Source organism: Coenobita brevimanus, chromosome 96 (assembly GCF_032717465.1).
Source record: "Coenobita brevimanus isolate Jiangsu-jjx chromosome 96, ASM3271746v2, whole genome shotgun sequence".
NCBI classification, from domain to species: Eukaryota; Metazoa; Arthropoda; class Malacostraca; order Decapoda; family Coenobitidae; genus Coenobita; species Coenobita brevimanus.
This window is the reverse complement of record NC_137049.1, coordinates 20,096,435-20,115,463: the sequence shown is the minus strand read 5'-3', so window position 1 is coordinate 20,115,463 and position 19,029 is coordinate 20,096,435. Positions and strand designations below refer to the sequence as shown.

General features: G+C 42.0%; 1 protein-coding gene and 1 non-coding gene across 2 annotated transcripts; one reads left to right on the top strand and one right to left on the bottom strand.

Annotated features, from left to right (window-relative positions):
* Window positions 1-1,833: 1,833 nt before the first annotated feature.
* sea (mitochondrial citrate transporter scheggia) lies at window positions 1,834-18,387 on the top strand. Its single transcript, XM_080283055.1, has 6 exons — window positions 1,834-1,948; window positions 14,674-14,884; window positions 15,425-15,648; window positions 16,067-16,210; window positions 17,089-17,239; window positions 18,279-18,387. The coding sequence occupies exons 1-6, from the start codon at window positions 1,834-1,836 to the stop codon at window positions 18,385-18,387; spliced, it is 954 nt and encodes a 317-aa protein (XP_080139181.1).
* LOC145413586 (5S ribosomal RNA) lies at window positions 12,563-12,681 on the bottom strand. Its single transcript, XR_013899758.1, has one exon. It is a non-coding gene; the product is annotated as a 5S ribosomal RNA (ribosomal RNA).
* Window positions 18,388-19,029: the final 642 nt, after the last annotated feature.

The window sequence follows — 19,029 nt, the reverse complement described above, 5'->3', positions numbered from 1 at the left end:
ACGGGTCTTCTTCCTTTCACCACTTTGTCTAGATCCCTGTCAGTGGTATCATCGTTTTATTAGCTCTTTGGTACCGCCACGACCGTCTCGAATGCTGTTGCTTTTTGGGAAAGCTTAAACGTTCGCTAGAAGTTGTGGTGAGACAACCGCAGTCATGGGAGGTGCCAGTCCACCATGGTCCTATCAGTACTGCCATCCCAGTTACTCCACCACCATCTTATCCTGACAACACCATGACGTCCGCAATCAACACTTCGAATCCGTCAGCATCCATCAAAGTCAAACATGATCTGCCAGCCGCACAACCCTTGCAACCCAAGCACGTCGTTGCCAATTCACGTCAATTTGTTTAAGTTAGACTTGTGTCATGAACGTTTTCTCTATTTAGTGTTAAAAGAAAATGAGAGTTGCAGGTCGATCTCAATTAAATTCTTAAAACTTGTTCTTTACAAAAGTTGAAGATATATTTTGCTACCATTTTGGAAATCTGACTGCAAGTACAGTACACACGTTGTAGGTTTTAGACTCTGTCTCTCTCTGCACACGAACGGACATACATGGATTCACGTTGCGAGTACCACCTCCTCTTCCCTGATTATGCCTTCTACCTCTTTTTCCGATTATACGTTCTTTCCCGTTACCTGATTATACTTCCTACATCCCCCTCTTTCCCAGTTACAGTTCCCCATTCAAATTCATCCAACCCCCGGCAACAAGCACACGCTTAATTCATTCACCAACTTAAGCATATGCAGTGAATCAAGACAGCAGTGGAATAAAATTTATTTCCTGTGGCACTGTACGATCGACAACATAAATTCACTCCAAGCATCTCGTTTAAGGTATGAACCTGTTAGACTGTTAAACGCAAGGCATTTAGTATCAGTCAGTAATATATGCTTTAGCACATCCATCAACTCGGTCATGCATAAGATCACAGGCTAATTATCAATTCCGAGAAGCAGAGATTGTTGAGACGAATTTGTTGCCGACTTTACCATGTGATATGACACTTATCGATATAACGCATGTCAGTCCAAATACACTGGAACAAAATAGCAATAAATTTTCATTAATCATAGCTGCTTTCTCCCGTGAGTCATCCTTATTTACCAAAGCGTGAATGTCAAAAAACTGCCTGGCATACGATAATTGTAAATGAAACTTTTATTGCTTAAGGTTTTTAGATTTGCACTGTACCATTGTTTCCAGGAGTCGCAGTCGCATAATGTATGGTATTAGTTTTACGTCACTAGCCCTCTCACTTTTTTATTTTTTAAGAATTTTATTCTAGACGACACGCGATCTTATTCTGCTAATTCAGTAGAGGCTACCTGAGAACAGGACGACTCTAGCACTATTCTAGCGAATTTCAGACTATTATGTGGAGAGTGAGTCATAGGACCCTAACAGTGTTAAACGTCAGTGATGGAAGCAGAACAATTTCTTAAAAATATGTAGACGAACACTGGCATCCTCCACAGATCGTACGATGCTCACCTCACACGACCAGTTGTCAAGTTAACGCTTTTTTCGGTAGTTATCTTCCATTTAGTGACAGTTATTAACATTTAGCCAGAAGAGATGTAGCTGTCTTCTAGAATGATTATACTAACTGTTAGGGATATTGATGAGACTGCAGCACTTTATATAGGGATTTTCGGGTGTATTTTGTATTTAGCGCTTTTTAAAAGCAAATTTCGCTATATTAGTTTGGTGAAGTTTGGCAACTCTGCAGACGACGACGCCGTGGCTAGTCTGCAGTCAGCTGTGTTGTGAGGCTCAGCTGTGTTGTGGAGAAGGAGGTTGTACACACACTCGTCTTTCACCACAATGGACACTCCCTCGCCGGCCTTTAGATCGCCTTTCCTGCGTCCGTGGATGAACCAGACAGGTGCAGCGGCGGCGGGAGGGGGTGGCAACATAGGGCTTAAGGGCATAGTGGCAGGTAAGGCATAAAACATGAAATTAGGTGGGCAGTGGCGGCTCTTGTAGTTTATTTTGCATAGTACACCCTGTTAATGTTGGATTTCGTTAATATCTGCTATATGTTGTGAAAGATTGCATGAATGACACGGAGAATATGTCAGCGTTCAAGATACAAGAATGAATCAGTAAGAAAGATATGCTACAACGTTGGTTAAGTGACAGTCTAGCCAATTCCAACCTTGTCAACCTCTACTTTAAATCCAGGGAAAGTTTGAGTGACAGGGCGGACAGGGAAGTGACGTGCGAATCGATAGACAGTATATCAAGCGTATTACAGTGAAAATTTGGATCGCCATTGTTGCCCTGAGAAAGAAGCTAACGTAGGGTATGACGGTGTTAGATAGGCCTAACGTACAGTAGAGCAGATAACTTTAGACAGGATCAGGTTTGTGCAGCGGTGTAGGCTAACTTGGGATTTACAGACAGGTGAAAATACGATAGTTTTCATCGTGACTAATGTACATTTTCAGTGACTGCGTAGCACCTCCTCCTTCGCGATATATTTCGGAGGGTATCAGCATTCTTTTAGGCTACGGAATATGTTATTGATGCAAACTGTCGATGTTAAAACGATATGAATAGCATACAAGAGAATGTCAAGATGTGATGTGCAAAATAAATCGTTAAGGAAATGGTGCTACGAAGCCTTCTATGCCATAATTACACCTATAAGATTTTTTCTTCAAGAAGGGAAACCTAAGATTCTGGGTCTTATTCTAAATTAGGTGGCATCACTTTCTCAGTTATTTGTTTTGCCAATATCCTGTTTTCATGGACATTGCTGTGACAAACAATATCCTTGCTAAAAATATGTAAAGGTGTAACAGACTAAGTCGATCACTAAAAGGAGCAACGAAGTTTAGCACGTAGAATATAGCCATGTATCTTAATTTTTATTTTTACGTATTTTTTCTCATAATAGCCTATTTAGCAATGGCAGAGAAGGGATCGTAAATTTGTGTGTACCGTAAATCAGCCCAAAGAAATTCACAAAGCAGCTAAAGACAATACGCTATCCGTAACTCAGATGTATTTTTGGAGGAAAGACGGAAGGTGTGAGAAGATACTGCATTATCCTTATCTTGTCTTTCCTGCAATAAGTTCTTAGGATAAAGACTGCCATAAGCGAGAAAGGGAAGGGGAATATTTAACCCTTTCATTACGAGATTCTTAACCCCTTCATTACTATGACTTAATGTGCTCTTAATTGCCATCTGCAGACGATTTCATTCATCTAAGGTTGGACATTCGAACTGGAGGGGTTAGATATAGCCTTTATTTGCCCAGTCTACTACAAGAGATATTCCGTAAGTAGAATAATAACGTCTGGAGATCGTAAGAATAAAATAAATTATCGAATGGAAGGAGTTAAGGTAAAATCCTCCGAGAGTTGCGAAGTATACTGTAGAGTGTAGACAGTAGACTCGCAGGTGTTATTGGAGATAACCCCTTCACTGCGGCCTGCCTTTGCAAACCTGGTTTAATATAATTTTTTATTTTTTAGTAGTAAGAATAAATTAAAATGCGTTATCCTACTGAAGGGTTTAGAAAGGGACAAGGAGCAGGAAGCAGCCTAAGATATCAAGATAAGTTGCCTTAGTAACGGGACTGGGTAGAGCGAAGGACAGCCGGGTGGAGGGGGGAGGGAGAGGAGGGGAAGGGAAGAGAATGGGGTAGAGCATGGGAGAGGGGAGGGGAAGGGAAGAGAATGGGGTAGAGCATGGGAGAGGGGAGGGGAAGGGGAGGGAGGAGATGAGGAGGAGGAAGCGGGCGGTGGGGGATGGAGACGGCGGGAGGGAGGAGGAGGAGGAAGAGATGAAAGGGAAGGGAAGGGGAGGAGGGGAAGGTAGATAGAGCATGGTGGAGGGGGACGGGGAGTGTACTGCAGCACAATATTTAGCCTACCGGTATTGTATATTCATGACGAAACCTCTTCTCTTCCTACTAAACACCCTGAAAAGAAAAAGAAAAAGAAGGAAAGGGGATGAAATAGGAAGAGGGTGGAGAGAGGGTAGATGGGGGAGGGAGAGAAGGGAGAAGGGGGGATGGGGAGGTGGATTGGCGAGATTGAAAGTGGTGGATGCTGCCGGTGTCCAGCAAGGAAAGTATCAGCATTTTCCACGGCACATAATACTTTGACAAACTTTTTAGGCAAGGAAAGTACGTGCCATTCATTATGTACCGGTATATATTACAGTACTTTAGGTGAGGCACTACTTGTCATACTGGGAGCCATGCCCCCATTGAGGCCATGGCAGGATTTTAGAGGGGCCATGGCGGGCTATTGTAAGTAGTAAATCAGAGTGTGTCTATGAAATTGCATTTACCTGTATCTCATGCCATTTTCCACAACATATTTATGTGAACCTAGTTTCTCCACCCTTCACATAAAAAGTGAAAGCCGAAACCGGTTGGATGTGCACCCAGATATGAGATGTGTGTTATCAGTGACTCAACCTCGAATCAGTCGACTGACTGAAAGCAGTGTCATCCATCCCATTGATATATAACAAAATATGCATTCTTATTGAAAGTTGTATTAAAATAAATGGAGAGCACAAAAAAAAAAATCCGTCATTATTTGTTTGGGGCTTGAGAGAAAACTGAAAGGGGGACCACGAGGATGTTAAGATCCCCACAGGTGGGGAAAGAAGTGAAAAATTTTGAGAAACATCTCTTTAGGTAGATATTAAGATGGGTAAGGACAGGTAGCGACAGATTGAACGGAGGCAGACAGATATATAGATGAATAGAGATAGACAGCAAAGACGTCATTAATTTTTCATTTTTTTATCCATAAACTTTTTACAGCAAACGCACCGGTACAAGGCAGGGTAACATCACTACGATGGGTCTTGAAGAAGCTGAAAAAAATTGTCTGATGATAGCAAGACTAGAGTAGTAGAGATTTTTTTTTTTTAACTCGTGAAGACTAGAAAAATCGTCTGGTGACAGGAGAGAGAGAGAGAGAGAGAGAGAGAGAGAGAGAGAGAGAGAGAGAATGGAAAATAAGCTTTGATAAAGGCTAATGGAGGAAATTTCCAGTCACTTCACTATCAAGAGCATCTCGTTAGTTGAACAAAGTCATCTGTTGATAGGGAGGGTGAAAGATGGTTGCTGTGTTCTGAAACCGAAGAACTGAAATATAGAAAATTGAAAGTTATAAATATGCGGCAAGTGTGTGAAGTGGAGAGGTGTGGCGTTTCGTTTATTTAATTCTCTTACAATATAATTTATGTATCACGTTGACTTTATGGATGTTTTATTTTTGCGTTATATATTAGGTTATTTTTTTTCTTTTGCTGTACGTATGATTTTTTGTCCTATTAGTGTTTCAGCGCATTCGTGTGTAAGCTGTGTGATCTGTGTGTGTGTGTGTGTGTGTGTGTGAGAGAGAGAGAGAGAGAGAGAGAGAGAGAGAGAGAGAGAGAGAGAGAGATCACGTCAGGATAAGGTAGAATAAAATATTGATAAGTATAAAGTCATAACCCCCCCTTTTTATTTTTCCTTCAACGTCTGTCTTTCTTTCTTTCAGTTGTGACTTTCTTTTTACTTACCATCCTCCCTTCCTTCTTTCCTTCCTTCCCTCGCAGCATCAGGATATTAATCTTCCGTCCTCACCTGCTGAAGTTAAACCATTATTTTCCCTTCACCCATTTTTATCTCATTGCCTCAATTCTCGCATCTTTCTTTTCTCATTTCTCCCTCCTCTCCCACCTTCCTAATGCCCCCCCCTCTCTCTCTCTCTCTCTCTCTCTCTCTCTCTCTCTCTCTCTCTCTTTCTCTCTCATCCACCCTCATTCCGCCCTTCCTCATCCTCCTTTCTTCCTTCCCTCCCTCCCTCCCTAACACTTATTATGTGCCGACTGTTACCTGTTCCTTAAGGCGTAGCTGTCCTCCTACGTGTCAGATACCTTTACATGTCACCATTTGGCCGCTAATACCCACCGTCCATACTGAATACATACCAGGGCCGTCTCATCCGGCTTGTGTGATGGTATTAGACTTGAGTGGAGGATCAGCAAAGAATATTAATAGTATTTAACCCTTCAAACTATTTCTTGTGTTTTGTGGGATCGATCTTGTTACTGTGTGTGTGTGTGTGTGTGTGTGTGTGTGTGTGTGTGTGTGTGTGATGTACATGACAAGAGTGAGGAGTGATGGTGATGTTACTGTGTGTTGTTCTAGCCCATATGTCTAATAAATTGACACACACGCACGCGCGCGCACAGAGAGAGAGAGAGAGAGAGAGAGAGAGAGAGAGAGGGAGGGAGCAAAAAAAGTTCCATATAAAAACCACCTCCATTTTTCTCCTTCACCAAAACAAAAACAGATACGTGCAAAAACAACAGAACAACAAAAAATCAAAACACACACACACACACACACACACACACACACACACACACACACACACACACACACACACACACACACATAACCTCGCATTTCTTGCTTCCCTGTGAAAACATAACAAAAAGCAAGTTAAAGATGGCGCAAGAAAGTAGTGTAAAAAAATGCACTGTATAATGTTTGGGAAGGTAGAACAAAAACATTGGGCGTGTGAGAGAAAGCTACAGGGAGTGAAAGTTACGGTGGTTTGAGAGAGAGAGAGAGAGAGAGAGAGAGAGAGAGAGAGAGAGAGAGAGAGAGAGAGAGAGAAGGGACAGTGGATAGAGAGAGAGCTAAGGGACAGTGAAAGTTGCGGTGGTTTGAGAGAGAGAGAGAGAGAGAGAGAGAGAGAGAGAGGTGTAAGAAGCAAGAAAAATTAGAATCTCAAGATGTTCAACGAGTAGGAACGAGAAAATAAAATAAAAATTAAACAGCAAACCCGTTAGAACTACCGCTGTATAAATCAAGTTCTGTAAAGAGTAAGAATAAGGAAATATTAAGCCAATGCCGACCTCCACTCCCCCGCCCGCCACCGCCTTCACAGCACCCAGATCAACACAGCACACAGCCTCACCCTACACCAACATGGATGACCTTTGCACTGTCTCTGCTTCACCCCCCATGTAGTTCCCTTTGTGTGTGTGTGTGTGTGTGTTAATTAGCGACGCTGATCAAGTTGCTTTCTTTTTATGTATTCGTGTATGTACAGGTATGTTTCTCTCTCTCTCTCTCTCTCTCTCTCTGTTTAATGGGGTTTAACGTTTTGGATCTGTGTGTTTGTATGTTTCTGTGTGTTGTGAGTTAAACGTGTTATATGTGGTAATTAGGGACACAGAGCGTAACTAGTGTGATTGTCTGTTTCAGTGTATGTATGTATAGCCTCTATGTATGTATATGTATGTTTGTATATGTATGGGTGATGTATGAACGTATGCATGTGTGTACCGTATATATGTTAGCAGTTTCATGAATACTAGATCTGATTTAGATCAAAATCGGCAGATAAATTGTGTGTGACTCTGAGAAGAAACGATGTAATTTTTGTCCAGATCGAGCAGTAGTCAAGGTCACAAGGTCGAAGTTCAGGCGCGGTTTCCTTTCACCTTGCTAAGCACTTTTGATGTGGTTAATGTGTGTGCGATGCCATCAGTCAGGTTAGTTGACGTGCATTAAAACTTTTCACTTGACCTACTTATGAGATTAAAAATACCCACGTCGCCATATACATCATTCACCCTTATCGTATACTGCGCTGATGCCCTGATAATGGGCTTTAGACCTTGGGGCTAATGACTCCACTCCACCCCTCTCCTCTCCTCTCCTCTTCCACTTCTGAGAGCGGTGTTCTCGTGGGTTTAGGAGGCAACCCAGGAGACTCATTCTGACCTCATAATTAAGGCTTATCGAATTCTGAAGTTATGTGTGTCTTAGTCCGTCTAAGAATGGACCATTTCGGAGGAAGAGTGATAGATGGGAATAGTACTTGTTGATGATAGATGAACATAATGAATGGGATAGTGTGTTGACGGGGAGAATGTAAGATTGTGATGTGTGTATGGTTGTGGTGACACGATGAATATAGTGTAAAATAGTGATGAATGGATGATGATAGTGTGAGATGAACACCATACTGTGTTGCTAAATGATGACGATGATGATAATGATGATACAACACAGGATAATGATGCTGGTGTGTCCATGCCGTGTAGTGGTAATGACATAATGCCGACATCTGTGTGTAATTCTGTAATGGTGATGATAGTGAAAAAAATGATGATGGGGATGATACAGTATAACATAGTGATGCTGGTGTGTTCTGTTCTGTGCAGTAGTGGGGGCTGATAGTGATGATAAGAAAGGGCAAGGTACCACGAGAGAGGCAGGTGAACTCTTTTAAGATAACCTGTCGGAGCTGAGGGAGATTAGGATGGGACGTCACAGATAACACCTACTGTATACTTCTTGCTTTAATATACACCGGGGATTACCGAAAATTTCACTGCTTTCTCTCTCTCTCTCTCTCTCTCTCTCTCTCTCTCTCTCTCTCTCTCTCTCTCTCTCTCACAAAAGAGTTAGCTCTTCACCCAGTGCCCATTCATCCCCCCCCCCCACACATCCGTTTGTAGTAATGACATTGGTTAGGTGGTCGAGAAATGGACGCGAGATCAATCCGCGAAGGAAGCTGGGAACAGTTTGAAGATTACAGTCACAGTATAGTGTGTGGCCTTCAGGAAACGGAGTATAATACAGTACACTAAAGTTCATTCCATTTGAACTGTGATGATGATGGTGGTGGCGGTGATTGTGGTGGTAAAAAGTTGTAAATGAGTCTGATCTGTTGAATCAGGTAAAGTTCAGGGTATATACAGTAATTTCTACGTAGTTCAGCAGTTTAGATGATAATGATGATGAGAGAAAAATAAATGGTTGTATTTTTGTGGATTAGGTTGTTGATCAGTGTGTTGGATTGGTTCTTTTATTTGGTGGCCAGCGTCCAACACTGATTGGGTCCCACACGTCTCTCTCTCTCTCTCTCTCTCTCTTTCACACACACACACACACACACACACACACACACACACACACACACACACAAATCACAGCTCTGATGATACGTTTCACCCTTGATCGCATGTATTCTGGGCAAATACCACAGATATTATGATAAATTCCTCATATTAAGATTACTGGAGTGCACAAAATAGAGGTGGGAAGAAGGAGTAGCGTGATTAAAGGTGAAACTAGAGGATGTGTACAGCTGTTTCGTGTATATTTCTCTCTCTCTCTCTCTCTCTCTCTCCCCCCCTCTCTCTCTCTCTCTCTCTCATATACAGTATATATTTTTTGCATGTGTCTTCCAGTCCGTTAGTTTGTCCATCAATCTCTACCAGTTCACCCACCATCCACTCACTTGATTTATTGCTGCTTTCAGGTGACTGTACTCTGATTGACAAGCCAGAGAGAGAGGGAGGGAGGGAGGGAGGGAGGGACTACGATAAGGGAGGGAGAGTGATTAAGAAGGAATGGAGGAGGGGAAATGGGGGAGTGAAAGACAGAATGGAGGAAGTGAGAGATGAAATAAGGAAAGAAGCGGAAGGAAGGAGGGAGGTAAATACGCAGGAAGGAGAGGAAGAAACAGGATTGGTAAAGATAATGAAGTGAAAAAAAAAAACGGGGGGAGGGAAGGAAAACATATGATGGGACGATGGGAAGGAGAGAGGGAGGGAGGGAGGGAACGACGGCCATAAGAAAATAAGAGGAGGGAATGTGTATGAGAGAGAGAGAGAGAGAGAGAGAGAGTGAGAGAGAGGTATGGCGCCTGTCTGGGACACGACCTTCACCCAAACTCCTCGGCATTCTACCACGAGTGTCACATTATTACACACACACACACACACACACACACACACACACACACACACACACACACACACACACACACGTATTTACACAGCTATTCCCTCCACTCCACTTTTCTTTGCTCTCTCTCTCTCTCTCTCTCTCTCTCTCTCTCTCTCTCTCAAGGCTTAATAAATTTATCAGATTTTAACAAGAATGTGGTGGTTGAATCGATAATGAAGAAGTGAATGGTTACTTTTTTCCCCTCTTCTTATCTTTGTTTTTCCCTTTCATTTTGTCTTTTTCACTCATTTCTTACCTTCCCTCCCGCCTTCTGTTTTCTTCCTCCTTACCCTCAGACCTTCTCTCCCTCCTTCTCTCCTTCCCCATCCTTCTTCCTCTCCTTCTCCCTCCTTCCTTTCCTGCTCCTTTCCAGTCATTCATTTTACCCATTTTATTCCCCACCTTCTCTCCTTTCCTCCCTCCACTCCTATCCAGTCTTCCTCACCCCTTCCTTTATCCTTTCTCTCCAGCCCTTTCTCCTCCCTCCCTCCTTCCTTTCCTCTTCTTTCTCTTCCTGCCTCCCTCCCTTCCCTCCATTCCCCTCAACACATCCCAACCCTGTCTCCGCTTACCACCCAATCCATTTCCACTTTGTCTTATGAGAGAGAGAGAGAGAGAGAGAGAGAGAGAGAGAGAGAGAGAGAGAGAGAGAGAGAGAGAGAGAGAGTGAGAGAGAGAGAGGCAAATAAATCGCTGTGGAAGCCTGTAATCCTAGGAAATGCTGATACCGGCATGGTATTAAAGAAACATGAATTTCCCAAGCGCTTTTGATTCTGTATTCACAGTTTCAGGGCAAATATGAGAGGGATGCACGAAAGCACTTCAGGAATTAATGCATATCTATATCTGTATCTATCTGTCTGTTTATATCATATCTATATCTGTATCTATCTGTTTGTCTGTTTATATCATATCTATATCTATCTGTCTGTTTGTCTATTTATATTTAATGTGCGGTATCACCTCATAGGAAATTGATTAAAATGATTATATAACTAATCAATAGGAATCACTTATTTGTAGGCTTAAGAGGCTGCCTTGAATTGCCCCCTTTTTGGTATACTTTGCAGGTAGGCCTACCTTCACATTTGTATGTGCGTGTGTGTGTGTGTGTGTGTGTGTGTGTGTGTGTGTGTGTGTGTGTGTTTAGCTTTGTAATCAGGTTATAATATGCATAAATAACACATGATAGTGGTGACGAGGCATGAACGTCCGTACACAGGTAAGACACGTAACCAAAGGTTAACGAATACAAAGCGGAAAAGTCAACCATCTGAAACAAGTATTGGTTGAAACTGGGGGTACATTGTGTTTCGCCATTTGTAAAGTATCATCAGACGGAACTGGGAAGGCACCTATTTCTTACTCTGTACAAGCGAGCTTCCTGATCCCAAGACACATCTAGGATTCTGGAGTGTAATGGCGACTGCACATGAATTTAGCGACGGTAAATACATCCCCCAAGCCTCTGTTTATTGTGTGCAGGAGTCGGTGAAGCTGCTGAACTTTGCTCTGACCTTAGACGAAACTGGAACGAGGTGGATTGGTTTGTTGAGCGGCGATAATGATGGTTGGCGGATGATTGAATTCAGGGTGGATACCGGTGAACTTTTGCTGACACGGTGGTGGTGGTAATAGAAGTAGTAGTAGTAGTAGTAGTAGTAGTAGTAGTAGCAATAGTGAAATAGTGGCTATATAGTTTAGCTACTGAGAAAGACAAAAATTGTGGTAAGGTGAGAGTAATGTACAGTACCAGGCCTGTGTGTTGCGTCAGTGTAAGGGAAGGAGAACGAAGTAAACTCTAAAGGCAACATATCTGGATGACCTTGCTCCACTTACCACACGCCATAATGTTTGAGTGGATGACATTGGCTTATTTCAGTCGGCGTGCTGTGTTGCTAGGCTGCTTGTGGCTGGTGACTGTAGTTGGTTCATTTTTACCTGGCGGAAGTTTTCGCCCTTTTGCAGCTGTATTTAAATAAATTGGTTGGAAGTAGAAAAAATATTTAAAAAGAAGTCATTAGAGGGTACGGCTAAATTTCATAGGAGACCATCATAGACTGGGGCGATATAGGTCTTTCACCTTAACTTGGCCAAGATTTTCGTCCTTTTGCAGCTTATTTCACGTAACCCAGTGGCAGAAAAAGCTAATGTTAAGAATGTACATCCTGTCTGCAGCACTACTTCGTGATTAACATTTTATTCTTATCTTAATCTGTTGCCAAAACTGGGCTTTCAAGAAGGATATGCCTTATATTGTTATAGTATGAAGATAGGACAGACACCGAAAAAGAATGATAGGCATGAACGAAGAAGTAGGCAGCACTACATCAGGTGAGTGGATGATGGGCGCCTCCACCTATCATCGCCAAGTTATAGTAAAATGAGCATAGTGGAGAGTGTTGTAACCCCCTTCACCACAATATGCCTCGGTGTCAAGCAATGAAGCTTTCCTTCTCGATGAAGCTTCTTGGTTTATGGTATGTGATGATAAAATCATCATCTAATCCTGTGTTGCCCTATGAGGTGGTACGCAGCCTGCTAACTTCACGAGGAAACTGATGCGTGTGGAAGCAAAAATTGTTCCTAATATTATCGTGATTATTACCCCCATGTGTGCCAGACTTCGTGAGGGAAAATAAACTAGGGTGCCTGTGTTATTTTTTCATTCATTCATTGCCAGACGCCATGTATCCCAGACAGGGTGGCCAAGGGCTTAGAGTTAATTGTTTTACAGGGAGGGGCACTAATCCTCCACCAACCACACTTGACGTAGGGATGCCAACAGCATCTGGTGTTCCCAGGCGGTCACCCATCCAAGTACTAACCAGACCCAACGTTGCTTAACTTCGCTGATCGAACGGGAAGCGGTGTACTCAACGTGGCATGGCCGTTGGCAGTGTTATTGATCCAGGATATTACTTCACGGTAGTTATATCCTTAGATTATTAATGCATCATATATTTCCTCGCTGGTACTCAACACTGTATCCTTGAAATATTAACCCACGATATTACCTCAGCTTATTACTCCACAATATTACCCAAGAATATTACTCCTTGATATTACCTCAATATTGTTCCTGGATATAGCGCAAGAATTAAACTTGAGAATGGTACCTCAGAATATTGCTCATGGATAATACCTTCGAATATTTAGTTAGTTTTTGGTAGGTGGGGGCGTTCACCATCCACTCACTGGATGTAGTGCTGCTCTCGGGTGTCTGCCCCTTCCTCTCCATCCTTCTTTCCTTCCATTCTCTTCAGTCTTTCTTTCCTTCATTCTTTCCTTGTCCTTCTGCCTACGGATGACTTTACACTCCCTCTTCTGTCTTTCTTTCCTTCATTCTTTCCACTTCCTTCAGCCTGTGGGTGACTCTACAGTGAGTGACAAGCCAAATGGTTTCCTGTGCATCAGGAAACCATTTACTACGCTGGGTGGTAACCATATAACCAAATTTTGGCGCCTGGTGGTTTCGTAGGTAATTATTGCGCTCCAGTCGGATTGAGCCGGTGAAGGTTTATATCCAAGGGGTGGTTGGGGTTGATTGCTTATGTAATGCCACTCAGGGATGAGTGAGGCTGGTCACTCTCATCTTAAATGTCAGGACCAACTGCCTAGCCCCGGGCTCCTACGCTCCTCATGGGGCAGTGTAGGATTGGATAATGGATGGATGGATGGATGGACTTCCTCGTAATATTGATGGTACCCCATAACATTAGCTCAGAATATGACAGCATAGCATTACCTCAGAATATTATTCTCTGATTCTCTCAGAATATTTTGCAAGGATATTACTTAGAATACTCTAGTATGTTATATCACAGCATTACTCTAGGATATCAACTCTTAATAGTACTCAGCAGTATTATGTTAAATTACTGTATTCTTTTCAGTATTGCAGCAGAATTACTCCATAGCAGTATCTCATGATATAAAGTATATTCATATTATACCAGCATATTACCACTCAATATTGCCTCAGTATATTACCAGATAATTTAATTCAACATCTTTCTGGGATATTGCTTTACCTGATTACATCAGTTTTAGCCAGGTCATTATATATAACGTGATGATATGTACCATATAGTACATTCATATAATACCTGGATAAGTTAGGGATGCCCTCAAATATACTGTGTATCATTGTTGATTATGTATAACTGGTACTAGCACTGTTAACTGATCCCCCCCCATTCAGTATATATAATTGGCACTAATACCAGTAATTCAGCCTTGTATTAAGGACTCTCTGTAAAGTCTTTGTAATTTACAAGTCAGCATTCTTACAATAGTATCCTGCTTTTGTCCAGCCACACCAAGAATTCAGGCGGTTCCTAGTGTGGAGAGCTAATTTAAGGCTCATTGTTTACTAAAGCTTCAGGTGGCTCTTTGTTTAGCTACTGTATTTTGGTCCTTGTGAATGTATGTTTCACTGCCCAGCTGGATATATAGTATTCCTCTGTTATAACTTTTTTTTAGCTTTCTCTTTTGCTATTAAATTCACAGGAGAGTACAGAAAAATTGCCAGTTAAAGTTTGTTTGTTATACACGGCTAAATGGCAAGTTTCTTTCAGTTTACAGTATTGGTTGCATTTCTGTAGAAGCATTGAAGAGGTACACTGATTAGGAGAGTGCATGTGAGTGAGATGGAGGTGGGGAGGGTGAGACCAGGGATGAGATGGAAGGATGGGGTGCAGAGATACATGAGAAATAGGGGCATGAGTCTGTAGCTTTCATTAATCCTTTCACTATGAGAGTTTAATGTACAGTACTGTAATTGTTTCGATGTAGAAGGAATAAACTTCAAAAGGTGTCATTGTACTGACAAAGTTGACTCATACAAAGTGAATGACCTTAAAACTCAACACATGACTCTTGTTACAGGTGGCATCACAGGTGGTATTGAGATCTGCATAACCTTCCCCACCGAGTATGTCAAGACCCAACTGCAGCTTGATGAAAAGAGTGGAGGTGCCCGGCAGTACAATGGCATTATCGACTGTGTCAAGAAAACTGTCCGCAACCACGGCTTCTTTGGCCTCTATCGTGGGCTCTCCGTACTTCTTTATGGTTCCATACCCAAGTCAGCATGCAGGTATGGTACTGTTACAGGACTTTACAATTATTTATGGGGCTGGAGAGGGATGCCTTCATGCAGATGTGCCTATATAACTGGGTAACTCCACTGTCTGGTTAGATAGATATCCCTCATCTCCCTCTGTATCCCCAACAGAGGAGATAGTGGATTGCAGAAGGGTAGCTTAAGCTTATATAGAGTTTACCAGGCTTCTGGGTGAATGAGCTTGTGGCTGCAAAAATCACAAAGGAGGTATTAATGAACTTTTATGTAATTCAGTATAGCACACTGTAATTCAGATCAGGTATGGGTATAAGGCAGTCAGTATTACTAAGTAGCTTTTTTATCCATTATTGTTGGTAAGTCCTCAGTAAGTTAAAGAAAATTTTCCTATTAAAGTTCCATTGCAATGTATGAAGTTGGTTTCCCAGTTTTCTCCTCTTTACAATGGTAGTTGTATGTAAACAAAATTTGATATTTTAATACCCATCCCTTGTTGATAATAAGAACTGCCTGTAAATTGCTGATATCCGTTCTTCTTTCATTCCTGTGTTGCAGATTTGGTGCCTTTGAACAGTTGAAAAAGCACAGTGTTGATGAGAAAGGCAACTTATCTCCCAGTAAACGTCTGCTGTGTGGGCTGGGTGCAGGCATTACTGAGGCCATCTTTGCTGTCACGCCTATGGAAACAGTCAAAGTAAAATTCATCAATGACCAGCGATCACCCAACCCTAAATTTCGAGGTTTTTTCCATGGCCTCGGGTGCATTCTTAGGGAACAAGGTGAGTTGGTATGTTTAATTCTTCAGCAGAGCATCTGTTTAGGTGGGAATAAAGGTGTGGATGATGATAAATTGCCTAAGAGAACAGTATTATGGTTTGGCAGTTACCTTTACTATTAGCCATTTTACAAGGGGCTGGAATGAGATGCCTTCCCATGGTGAAACTAATGTAACAAGTCAGCTCCATTGCCTGGTTATAAGTACTGTACTGTACGTCCCTTATCTCCCCATTCCCTGCAGTGAAGAGGGTGAACTACCAAAGAAGGTTAACTTCAGCTGCATTCCATTGTGTTCATGCTTAGATGAACCTGGAACCACAGCAGCAACAGCAACAAGAACAACCATATTAGAAGCCAGGTGCTGTAGTGCTGGCATATGAACTGTACATACATACAACATACACACACTTTATTTTCCAGGTATCCGTGGGACATATCAGGGAGTGACGGCCACCATCATGAAACAGGGCAGCAACCAGGCCATGCGCTTCTATGTCATGGAGACCTGCAAGGACATGTACCGAGGAGGAGACCCAACCAAGCCTGTCCCTAAGCTTGTTGTTGGTTAGTCCTAATGGATTTACTAGTTTTGATGCAACAGATGTTGGGGCACAGCCAGACCACTCAATGAGAGGCCAGTAAAATGTTTAGTGGTGGGAGATAAGTCACTGGAGACTAAACAAATGCTGCTACCATGGTGAAGTCATCAATTCTAGGGATGGTACCAAGCAGGCTGCAAAGGTGTGTTGGTTGAAAAAATCTAAGAGAATTGTTACCTATCATGACATCTTGAGGGTTTTCATTGTCTTTAAAAGGGAAGGTGTGCAGTACCTGTGTTAAGAGTGTTATATTGAATGACAGTAAAATATGGAGTGTAAGAAAGGGGCTGTAATGTACAGTAGTAAGACTAGACAGAAGCAACATGAGAATGATCTGATGGATATGTGAAGTGCAGCTGGATAACCAGTAATGCTCAGAAGAACTAAAAAGACAGCTGGCAGTGAAATCATCAGGAAAGAAACAGAAAGGAGGAGACTGAGATGGTTTGGACATGTTGAAGGGATGGATCTGGTGAGTTTGGAAGAGGAATGTGAAAGTACAGAGGTACCAGGCCTTTGATAGAGAGGCAGACCTAGGAAGACATGGGTCAAGATGGTGTGTGCCAGTCTTAGTTGTAGAGTTATTACTTGAGAGCTGGCACAGAACAGGGGAGAGTGAAGGAGTGCCATCATGTGAACCCATCTGACCCATGTTGTGTGCAAAACAGATGTAAAACCGAAATTGATGGTGATAGAAATGATGATGTCATTGTCATAATCTTTCATCTTCATCTTAATGTTAATGGTATTCATTAGTATCACATTTATTGTTATTTCAACATCATCATTATATATCATTTTTGTGGTTTTTAAAATGTTATGCTGGCTTTCCAAATCCTTTAGGTCTGTTTGGAGGTCTCGCTGGAGCTGTGTCAGTATTTGGCAACACCCCAATCGATGTTGTGAAGACCAGGATGCAGGGGTTGGAAGCCAGTAAATACAAGAACACTTTAGACTGCTTCCAGAAGATTTGGAAAAATGAGGGTCCAAGAGCGTGAGTTACTAGGACTGTTTTTGTTGGTAAGACTAATAGGGTGACCAGGGCTGAAGCAGTAGGGTAGCAGTGTAACAGAATGTTTATCATTGATTTTTTATAGAATGTAGAGCTCTTATTGCTTTGACAATAGTATATTCTGAAAAGAAGCATTGATATTTATAATAGTACTATACTGTATGCATTATGGTGTCACACCACTCATATTACTGATATTGTTTTGTGAACTTGAGTCTGCTTGCATAAATGGTTGAGCATCCATTTCTAAAATTGGCACTACATAAGCCTCTTTGATATATATTGTATGGGGGCACTCACCATCCACACTGTTGATGTAGTGCTGCTCTCGGGTGCCTCCCCTTTCCTTTCTTCCTTCCTTCCTTTTCTGTCTTTCTTTCCTTCATTCTTTCCTCTTCGTTCTGCCTGTTGGTGACTCTATACTGAGTGACAAGCCAAATGGTTTCCTTTACACCAGGAAACCATTTACCTTGCTGAGTGGTAACCATACAACCAAATTATGGCACGTGGTGGTTTAGTGGGTACCGGTAATTAAGGCACTCCAGTCAGATTGAGCCGGTGCAGGTTTATATCCAAGGAATGGTTGGGGTTAATTGCTCATGTAATGCCACTCAGGGATGAGTGAGGCTGATCACTCTCATAATGTCGGGACCAACTTGCCTAGCCCTGGGCCCATATGCACCTAATGGGACAACACTGGCTTAGATGTTGAATGAATGAATGTACTTTATTCATTTTTTTTCTTTTATTTACCTTATTCTTCATTTCTAAACATTAACATGAAAATTGCTTACAAAATTAAGGTAGCAACTATGGTAGGTAATCCATCCATCATCCAATTCATTTATGTTAATGAGGAGTGTAGGAGCCCAAGGCTAGGCTGCTTAGTTGAGACATTGAAGGGAATAGGGTTAATCATCTACCCTTAAAATTTATTGAACTGTGGTAGCTTAGCCTTGTACCCCCACAGCACAGAGAGGGTAATATGGGATTGGATGTTATCATTTATGTTTTGCTTCAGGTTCTACAAGGGTACAGTGCCGAGGCTGAGTCGTGTGTGTCTGGATGTGGCCATCACCTTCATGATCTATGACAGCTTCATGGAGTTGTTCAACAAGGTGTGGAAATAAGATCAGGTGGGGCAGCACCCAGATGAATTGTGCAGGAGATGAATTCTCTCATGACTGTGGAAAGGCTTTCCAGCACCTCTGTCTTAGGGGTTATTTCTGGATCTGTGCTTTACTGTACCTTTTTACCCTAATTTGGCCGAAAATTGCCATCTCCTCATCTTCGGTATTCACTTGTAACAATAGATTAGCACTAGAATATGATGCTAGTCACAAAGAAGTGCCGTGGGAAGGATGTTGAGCTGCTTTGTTTTCTTTTTTCTGCCACTGAGCTATGTGAAGCAAAATGACCAAGGTTTTGGCCAAGTTAGAGTAGAACAGTGTAGTATTTTGTATGTTATCAGCATCTTTCTAATATAGACAAAGACTGAGTAGACAACATACAGGAAAATTTTAATGCACAGTACTAGATACAGAAATGGTTACATTATATAGACACTGACTGCATAGATAATACACAAGAAAATATTAACCTGTAACAGAAACAGAAAGTGTAATATAGACATAAATTGCTTAGATGACATACAAAATATTAACATACCAGATAAAGAAGTAATATGTAAGGTAGAGATGCTAGTGAGCTACCTTAGCCAAGGAGAATCTGGGCACAAGAATCCATATCTCAAGCATGTGGGTTTGTGCAAG

Excerpts from the sequence above, each read along its gene's own strand:
- sea (XM_080283055.1), top strand. The coding sequence starts at position 1,834 with ATGGACACTCCCTCGCCGGCCTTTAGATCGCCTTTCCTGCGTCCGTGG. Across the intron at positions 1,949-14,673 it reads GCTTAAGGGCATAGTGGCAG|GTGGCATCACAGGTGGTATT; the intron begins GTAAGGCATAAA and ends CTCTTGTTACAG. Across the intron at positions 17,240-18,278 it reads AAAAATGAGGGTCCAAGAGC|GTTCTACAAGGGTACAGTGC; the intron begins GTGAGTTACTAG and ends GTTTTGCTTCAG.